This window comes from Aythya marila (genome assembly GCF_965140915.1).
Source record: "Aythya marila genome assembly, chromosome: 17".
Taxonomy (NCBI): domain Eukaryota; kingdom Metazoa; phylum Chordata; class Aves; order Anseriformes; family Anatidae; genus Aythya; species Aythya marila.
The window spans coordinates 2,628,575-2,638,867 of NC_139058.1; the positions used below are offsets into that span (position 1 = coordinate 2,628,575).

General features: G+C 46.3%; 1 protein-coding gene across 1 annotated transcript in view; it reads right to left on the minus strand.

The window, feature by feature from the left end:
- MLXIP (MLX interacting protein) overlaps positions 1 to 6,302 on the minus strand; it is a 46,428-nt gene extending 40,126 nt beyond the window's left edge. The window contains 1 exon segment of the mRNA XM_082774332.1: positions 5,866 to 6,302. Within this exon segment, the coding sequence (XP_082630458.1) occupies positions 5,866 to 6,239 (374 nt within the window). The 5' untranslated portion in view covers positions 6,240 to 6,302.
- Positions 6,303 to 10,293: the final 3,991 nt, after the last annotated feature.

Consider the following 10,293-nt stretch of genomic DNA (forward strand, 5'->3'; position numbering starts at 1 on the left):
AAACAATCAGATTCTGAATTTTCCATCGCTGTCTGCAACACAAAGAACAAACTCTATTTTCTTTGGAGGCAACTGAAACGAGTACTTTTCCTAATCATCTCTACAATTGTTGTATAGATATTTTAAAGGTTTCCTTCCCAGAGCGAAAGGAAAATTGTGTGAAAGCTGTAAAATGTTTCAACAGCCATCAAAGAGTTCAGAAACCTTGCCTTTTTCCTCAGAAGTAGCTTAGAAGTTTTGTCTTTAAAGACTGCTCGTGCCAGTGACGTTCAAATATCAAAGGACAGATGAGGAAAACTGCAAATGCAATTAATTTCTGCATACAAAGGAAAGGAAGTAGCAGGCATATAGCCTGGTCTTTAATTACAAACGAAGTACTAGTGTAAATCCAAGCTGGTCCAAGCTTCTAAACTGCTAAGTTTTGTTGTTGCTTTGTTTTAGCCTCTATCAACGCTATCAACTCCACCGTGTGGTTTTATCTCAGCCCTTCTGATTCACTCAGTGCATTCCTCAGAGATCCTCCTAATTTTGCTCCGTATCTCAGCCAGCCCCTGGCCTCACTCCTCACCCCCGCCCTCCTCCTTCTTCGCAAGAGATCACCGAGAACAAATATTAGGGGGAAATCCCGCTCACGCATACAAGAGTTCATGTTCTTTCCATTTCTCTGCACTTAAAACGTTTCTGCCACTGCAGAAACACCTAGCCACCAGCTGAGCATGGCTACAAAGCTCCTGGTATTCCTCCCCACCACTTTCTACCTTGCTGCAGGCAGACAGCCATTTGTCTAAGGCTAATCGTAGCTTAAGGACACATGGACAGATAAGCAGCTGCTGAAGTGCCTGGGTAAGCAACCCCGCCTTCCAAAGAAGTGGAGTGTTTTTTCCCCACATGGGAGAGTAACAAATAAGAATGATTCAGTGACCTACTAAAGGAGGATGTGGAAAGTGAAGTTAAGACTTGAGTTTCGAGTTTCTTGGCTCTAATTCCTCCTGCCACACCGCGGAAAGAAAGAAAAAAACGATAAGGGGGAGAGAGCTGGAAATCGATGTGATAATTTCTGTGGGCATCAAACTCTGCTTCACTCGGAGCACACCACAACCACACAACACAAGACCTTCAGTAAAAGTAACTCCAAGTCTCGCAGCTCAGCCAAGTTTTGTTTTGTTTTTCCAGACCATGCAGAAGTTACTGAGAACTGGCAATCTGAGGACACACTAGCTCCCTCTTCCCTATTTCAGCAACCCATCAAAAATTGTGATTACGAAATCCACGTTGTATTTAAGCCAGAAAATAAGATCTGTTTACTGCGTGGAAACACGGGACAAGAGAACCACAACGCAACACGCAGATTAAATGGTAAATCACCAGATGCTATCAACAACAGGGCCTTTATAAGAAGCACGATCACCGCACCCCAGATCGCAGCAGCACCTTCCACAGAAGCCACCAGAAGCTCACGACCACCAAAATCACCAGGAGCAGAACAAAACGAATTGTTCCTGGATCTAAACCTGCCCACAGGATTTGTCACTCCTTCCTAGTCGTGTGCAGCACCAAAGACACCAAAACCTTAATTTCAACCAATGTCTTTTCACACCACCGTTACTAAACATTTAGTTTGGCAAAACAAACGCATCTTCGAGAGGAAAACAGCTCAGCAGTCTTTCTGCAGACCTTCCTGAGCTTCAAGGTTGGCAAGGTGGGACTTAAAAGCCCATCTTAAGCAGAGCTTAAAAGCTCGTGACTATATCAGGCCTCTGACCTACACAAGGTAATAGGCTCGGGAACAACGCCCTGATCCACACTGCACCCTGAAGGTAGCATCCTTGCTACCCTTAACCACGAGCACTCGTAGCACAGCAATGCTGCTAAGTTAGGCTTCATTCAAGGGATGAGTACAGGTCTATCTGTCAGAGCAGTTCCTAAAATCAGCATATAAAATACATTATTAAGTTCTGGAGGCTTTTTATCTCAGACCTGCTAGCGCCACTAAGAACTTCCCAACGCGCACGCTGCATTAACCAAGTAAATGTGGCAGGCGTGCTTTGGAAACGAGCTGACCCCTAACGTCAGTCCACCAGCGAAGGGAACGTTTCTGGCTTGCAGCTACGTGAAGTGACGGGGTCAGATTGCTGAGGAGGAGAGAGGAGATCTAGAAATGACCTGGCAAGTTTTTCAAACGCTGGCCGATGCCTCCGCTCCCAGCGGTGTCCGTGCAACGTTACCAAGTGTCATGTTCCGTGCAACTTTAACGAGCAGGATCCAGGAGGTTTTAAGTGAGTATCTCATGGCAGTGCTAAGGCTCTTATCTGAAGTACAACACCTGGCATGCTCCTTAAGCTCTTATTAGAAGGTGAGAGCTCTGAGGCTGCTGAATAATAAAGGAGCCCACAAAGCCCCTATCACATCCTACCGCTGAGTAAGATTGACATCAACTGGCATAATTATACGTAACACGAGTTAAAAAAGAAAACCGCCCACATTAAAGATACTACTCACGCTCATTAATTCCTAAAATAAAGCTTGTGCTGTGTTTACACTACGTACGTGACCACACTCCACACACAACTGACCAGCCCATTCACGGATCTTCTCCCAGTGCCGCAGGAGGGGAGCTTCCAAGGAGAAAATGAGCTCCGTGGTCCCAGGCCCTCATCAAACTCCCGTTCCCTTACAGGGCGTGAGTGCCAAGTGAACTCTGCACTGCCATTTAACTGCTCCACACCTGGAGAAAGCAACTGAAGCAAACTCTATGCCATTGCTCACAGAGCAGAGCTTTCCACAGGGAACACTCCCATCCCCACGCTGCAGCCCATCAGGGCAATTCATGGTTTCCAGTGGCCTTTCTTAAGGCACAGCTTTTCCTTCATGTAAGCCTTCAGCCTGGACTCCGCGAGGAGCCACGCGTTATCCTGCTGCTGAAGACAACAGCTGTCCAAAAGGAAGAGGAAAAATTCTTCTGTCCACATCTGAGAATAAAAACATACATTGTGATGTGCTGGAATCGGAATGTCTCAGAATACAGTTCAGTTTGGGGAAGTTATTCTCAGGTAATAAAAATATTTTAATAATTGTAAAGTTATTAAAGGGTTTTAGTAAATTAACTATCAGGATTACATATCATTTGACAAAATTCTGCTTAAAGACCATTACAGGCCACTCAACCATTGGCATAGCTTCTCTTTATTAGAATGAACGATGTCAATTCTACATCTTTGCCTTTCAAGTGCCTACCTGCCACAGGCCGATCACAGTTACCTGGGTCACCTACACACACTAAGTCCTGCAAGGTCACAGTGTTTTAGAGGGCTGAGATGAAAGGACGAGAAGAGAAAAACCAGGGCTCTTTTACGTCCGTTGGTGTGATATGGTTCCCACAATCAATCTCAGGAAAAAAACTGGTGACATTTAGATAAAGCGCAGCCCATGTGATACCTGTTGTAAACCGTAGCGTTTATAAGTAACTTATTGATTTAGAAGATTGTTTTAATCTCCTAACTGTACAGCAGAGCATGCCCCGGTCACATTTTCCCCCTGTGAAATGGCTCATCTGAAATGAGGTTTTCCTACCTGTGCTGCTGGATACGTGACTGAGGCACATATGACGAAAATTAAAATCAGGTTAGCTTGTACTGCTCAAAGGCAGGAGGGAATTACTTCCCTCATGGTTGAAAATAGCTTTTTTGATATAAAACGTGTAGCAGTACTTAACAGCACAAAGCCATATAAGAAAAGAAAAAAAAAAAAAGGAAGGAAAAAAAGGAAGGAAAAAAAAAGGACAGCCAAATAAAAGAGCCCAGGCTACACTGTGCATCCCAAAGCAAACGTGATTCAGCATAAATTTGGTCGTTTTGAACATAAATCACCCTGACCTGGTGATCTAGGTAATCTAGAAAAACTTTTTTTGCTGGCTCATTGGTAAAACTAATAGATAACAGACAATTCAGTGCTTCTTTTTAAGACTTTAAACACTGAAATACTAGCAACGGGTGTCAACTGTAAATAAATACAGCACACAGCTCTGTTACATCAACTTCCTTGTTCTTATATTTAACATAGCTATCACCCAGCTCTAGGAACATGATTACTTAGCTCATGCCCCTTGCTGCTAGCTCTGCAACAGCCACAAACCACATTTCTTCACCTTTTTGTTTTGCAGTTTTGTTTTGTTTTGTTTTCTTTCCCCTAGAGTGAATTTCTATCCAGTGATGGCTGTAGGAAAAACGTACACATGGTATCTGCAGGTTTTGTCAGTGCTGAATCAGATAATGAGGAGGAAGATGCCACAGAGGCAACAACAGCTACAATGTCCCCATAAGCCAGCTCGTAACACCTCAAACCAAACCTGAAGCATGGCAGAGGAGGCAGCTGCTGTTCACCTGAGGGCCATGTGCTCCCTGAGGAGAACACGGACAGAGACCACTCCTCAGGTACAGAGGTTCAGCTTCCGTGCTCCATCAACCATTCTTTAAATCATCACAGCTCCTCATTTTGTACCTACGCTCATCACAGTACGATGAAATGGTCTCGCTTTTCAGAGACAATTTTACAATCTGTTAGGCAAAAAAAGCCTCCCAGTAAGCAGACAGAACCTGGGCAGGACTTTACATGATTAGAAGCAAGCCCACGCTCAGGTACCCCATGTACAAAACATTAAGAATCTGCTTTTCTTTGGCAACCTCTAAGAAGACATTTTCTGCACCTTGCCTCATACTACTACCAACAAGCAGGATAAAACCCTTTCCGCCAAGATAAATTTGGTGTAAAATGTATGCATCTATAACAGATTTCAGCACCCTCAGATTTATGTCATGGAATCCTCCCTTTGTTAGAGGTGCTCCACAGCCTTCAAATCCCAAGGACACACTGGTGGAAACCCAACATAAAATAAAGCAGATTGAGGCCAATGAGCACACACACGTGAGGAGTCAAGTTCTGTCGCTGGCAATACTTTTGGTTCCTCTGCATTTTCCTCTCAGCCTGTACAGTAAGGGCAGACTGGTTAATTTTTAATCAAGCATTGCAGTTTAATTTTCCTTTGTAAACGCCAAGATTTCACATCTATCTTTGTGCACACCTAGCTAAGACTCACTCACTTGCCTGTAACTAATAACTCCTGTGGTAAAAAGACTAAGAGGGTTCTTTATGTCACGTTTTCTCACTACACATACAGAACAGGCGCTTCTTTTGCTTCCTGTTCACTGAAAAAAAACGGCAAACAGAGAAAAGCCTCTGTAAAATGAACAAAGAATAGAGAAACGTGGGGTGGGCAACGTTTGTTTCCTTTTACCAAGCTAAGATGGTTCTTATAAATGAAGATAAATCTCCCTGCTGGTAAGGCTCGGGGGAGCTTTCCATCCTTCCTTTTAATCAACTTCCAAGCCGTGCCTACCAGAGGGCACCGGAGCGGATCCCCTTTTGCTGTATCACACGGAACAAAAGCTGCAAGCAGACACACATCTTCCCCAAACCACTTCTGTTCCAAAGCTCTGCCTCCATTTTGGAAGGCAGACAAAGGGAGCAAACGTGAAAATATCGGGATATCTCCCGAAAGGGGCGAAAACCCAAAGCGGAGCGTGGGCAAAAGGCACAGATAAACCCAGGAAGTGCTGCTCCCCAGCCGCAGCCACCGGAACAAAGGAAACAACGACAGCTTCTACTTGCGGGAACCTGTCACCAAAAAAAAAAAAAAAAAAGAGGAATTCCACCCAAAAGAGCTGCGGGGCGCCTCACGGGAACCCCCCGGACCTTCCCGCCCCACCTCAGCCTCCAGAGCCCCGGGGGCTGCCCCCCAAAGCCCGGGGGATGCTGAAGCGACGGGGGCCGAGCCCCAAAGCCCTCCCGAGGGGCTCCTCCAGCCGGTACCTGTAGGCCAGGGACATGCACTCGAAGAGCTTCGTGAGGGAAGCGTCGATGCTGAGGCGCCCCCCGGCGCCTCCGCCTCCCCGGGCCGCCCCGAACTGGTAGGTCTGGCAGGTCTGCTCGTTGACCGTGTCGAAGTCGTAGCCCTTCTTGGGAGGGTGCTCGCTGTGAGGCGACGACACCATGAAGTGCCCCGAGTGGATGATTTGGGGGCCCGGAGGCTGCCCCCGCCGCGGCCCGCACCGCCGCCCTCCTCCCGGCGACGAGGCGCCGCCGTCGTCCGTGTCCGACGAGTCCTCATCGGGCTCCGTGCGGGGGGACAGCGGCCCCGCCGCCCCCAGCAGCCGCGCCGGCCGCATGAACACATCGGCGGCCATAGCCCTGCTGCTGCCTCCTCCGCCGCCTCCTCCAGCCCCCGGCCGAGCCGCCCGCTCCTCTCCCCTCAGCTCCGCGCCGCCACCGCCCCGCTCCGCCCCGGGCCGGCCCCCGCCGCCCGCTTAAAGGAGCCGGGGCCGCCGGGGCCGCCTCCGCCCCTTCCCCCGCCCCGCTCCCGCCTCAGCGCCGCCCGCCCCGCAGCGCCCCCTCAGCCCCGCGGGCTCGCCCTGAGGCGGTTTTACCTCAGGGAGTGTAGCCCCCGAGGTGATTTTACCTCAGGGAAGGGTCCAGCCCCCGGCCCTTCCCTCAGGATCCCCACAGCCCGGTTACAACATAAATGATTTCTGCGCAAAGGGCTGGGCTGTCCTGCCCGCTCCCATGTTCCCAAAACAGCTCTTGGCCATGAGTGGCACCCACCCTGTTACCCTTACACCATCACGGAACAGCCCCATGAGGCATCCAGTGGCCTTGTGTCACCAAGGAAGGGCAGGGAGGACACCATGTCACAAGGCCCCCGAGCCATGCTGAGGCTGCCCTGTCCCCACAGCCCCTCAGGGCTGTCCCCACTCCTCCTGGTGGCACTTCCACCCCGCTAGAAAACCTCATGGGGCATGAGGTGGTCTATGGGGAAGCCTCAACTAGAAACGCGTAACCACCTCTGGCCAAAAGACTACAAAGTCTGAGCTGGCTGTGGTCATGAGGAACAGAATCATCACGAGGTCTTTGGCAATACACTTCCTCAGAAAAACGTCTCTAAGCTGGGGGGAAACTTATAAACCTAAGAGATAGAGAACAGCCAAGAGCTTGCTGAAGAATGTTGATTACACTAGAAGTATTTCATGGCTTTAAAATATCTTTAATATTGAAAACTGCTTATTATAGACCAGAGGCAATCTGCAAAAAGCCAGGGCAGCTGCAGAAGTAGCAGGGGAAGCTGCAAAGGCAGCTGAAGGGGTCAGCCTGGAGTCACAGAGAGAAGCCAGGGACATCGGGGCTTCCCCTGACAGCCAGGTGGCTCAGATCTAACCCACGAACCTGCTTGGTGCCATGCATAAAATAAGCACGATAGTTCCAAGGGAAGATTGGATTTCACCCCTCTCAACACCATTAAGGAAGCAGTGGATCCCTGTAGATATGGATAAAAGCACATCAACAGGGCCAACAGATGTATTAGCCTGGGGAGAGAACAGCAGCTGACAGCACACACACACAAAAAAAATATACATACAGATCTATATATCAATCAAGAAAAAAAAATTGTTTGCTCTGTAGAGCAAACCTTCAATACCAGGAGAGTAACTGTATTCTAGGTGGCAGACTCCAAAGCACTGGTTTGAAATTGTTTATGTATGTTCAGCTCTAGGACCTTAAAAGAAAAATAAGCTCTTCTACACAGTCTTCCTCGGGGGATGGAAAATACTAAATTGCCATGTGCCACTTTCTCCGCTTTGTAAAACCAGGAAAAAGAGCAAGGGAAAACTCAAGGGATGGAGATAACAAGTCTTGGGCATGGAAGGAAGAGGCTTTCTTACAACATCGCTATTATGTCCTTGCAGTGATCTGCACTAGAGTGCATGAAATCAGGACAGATCGCTGTGTTTAGGAGAGCAGTGTTAAGTTAAATATCTCCCCACACATGGAAGGAGCAGGAAGACATCACATCATGTGAGGGCTCCAAATGAGAGAAGCCTTTAAAATCAAGGCTGACATTCAGCTCTTGGTCAACACTAGGTATGACTACAATTTTTAAGAAAAAGCCATTCATAATTTAGCTACAAAGAAGCTGATTATTGCTAGCTTAGCTTAGTAGCAGTGGTGTTCAAAAAGAAGAAAAAATACCACCACCACCAAACACAAAGCTATCTCCCAGCAAGACATCCTCGTCAGTACTCCAAGTGAAAAAAAAAAATGAAAGCATTCCAAAGCAATGTTCAGAATAAACCTTGTAAAACTGGTTAAGTTTTGTTAACGTACCTGAACTAACGAAACCTCACAACTACACATCAGTGGCAGCGCTGGCTACAGGACTTGCACAACAGCCTGCACATTAACCTGGCAAGGGTGGCCTGCTTACAGATTTATTTCTTCCTGTATGGAAAGAGGTAATTTGTTAAAATGAAGTTGCTAGGTAGCAATGTAATTTCCAAAGAAGTGTTAGTAGTACACCAGACCATTATTTAAAACTGAGGTAGCAGTCTTCAGTTTAGGGTTTTAAGAGCGGCTCAAGGGTTTTCTCCTCTAATCATCCTCAGTGCAAATACCACAGATGCAAGAAAAGATTCATCCCTTAAAAATATATATGCTTTGGAGATAGACCTTTTGAGTAGCATTTAGGTCACCAGCAACAATCCTAGGAGGCACAGAGAAATACTAAGGGACCACAGCAGCATCTTTTGGCTATGCTTTTTCTTACTGTTTTTAGCAATCCGCAGTGCAAGGCAGTGTCGTAGGCCCCCATCTTCTGCTGATGTTCCTTCTCCAGAGCAGGCTTTTAGCACAGGAGGAAACAGCCATTTACTTAGAATTCAGCTGTAACACACATTGAGCAGAGAGACATTCGAGCTGATTAAAAATATACCTGCAGCGTACTCCACAACACTTAGTGGTAAGAAATTATCCTTCTAAATCTACAGACAGGAAGATAAGCCTTCCCGTTTTGATGAGGAAGGAGGTATGGGAGCTCAAGGAGACTTACTCACAGCCTCAGACCGTGGGGCTGATTGCAGGAGCTGGGAGTCCAGCCATCCCTTTACCACTCCACTGACCCTTCTGCCCATCCTGCTCCCAGGCAAACCACAGGGCCAACCTCCAGCTCCGTACCCAGCTTTCTGGGCTGCGCTGTTGCTCACTCCTTTACTGGCAGAAGCCTTACCTGCTCAGTCTTTTATTTCTGGAACCTGTCTTTAATTACACCCTCATTCGTACCCGCTCTTTTCCCCTCTCTCCCTCTCCCCCCAGTTCCACCCTACCCCTTATAATTCTGATTTAATTCCCTAATCCATAAAAAAGGAAAAATAACAATATATATATATTTTTATTATTATTTTTTTTTCTCCTAGGGTAGCACACTGAAGTGGTTCGTAAAAGGATCCCATGAGCACCCCATTAAATGCAAGGGAGGCATTAAAACCAACGAGCCGGGAGCAGGCAAGCTGGTCGTGGCTCCCCATTCTGGCAGCAGTGAGCCAGCACAGCTGCCTGTCAGACGGTGAAACCGCTTTGGGACAAAGCACACACAACACTGAAAATAACCAGGACACTTTATATCCAAACTTAAGTTACCACAACACCTTAGCTGACTACCAAACCCACAGTAAGCACCTTAAATTACCAAATTATTCTGCAGGCTGCTGTAATTACATTGCCCGTATTTATTTGTTTTCTGCTGTTATATTACCCCCACTCCCAAGCAGCGTCCTGCTAACACATCAAAATAACTTTGGTCGAATCAAGTGAATCATTTTACACGTTACCAAATAAGACAACACCATAGAACGCACATTTTAAAAGACTATAAAATGGGAATTTATTTTAAATTTTAAAAACAAAATGAGATTAAGTTTCTTGATAAAAATTATTCACACAGCATTCATGTTGTGATTTTTTATTTTATTTTTGAAATGAAACCATTGTACATTGTACAAACCATAACTACCGATGGAATAAATAAGTGAAAAATTATACTGCTGTACAACACACACACACACAAATCATAAGATGGAAAACGATTAGGTATTGAAGAAAACAAAATTCTTTACACCTTCTAACAGGCCCTTAGATATAAAGAACATTCCAAAACATGACAATGTTTATGTATGAAGATAGCCACCCAAAACCAATATTTTATACTGCCTTGTTGATTTTTTTTTTTATTTTTATTTTTTTTTGTCGTTTTGTAAGTGCCAGCACTTTTTGGAATGTTTAACAACTACTTTCCCAAGCATAAAAATTCCAAGGAATAGTTCTGCTATAAAATGTTTGGCTGAGTAAATCGCTTATTCGGAAGGCCTTCCCACACGTTCCACAAACTCAGCTAATTTACTTGCTTGCTTCTAG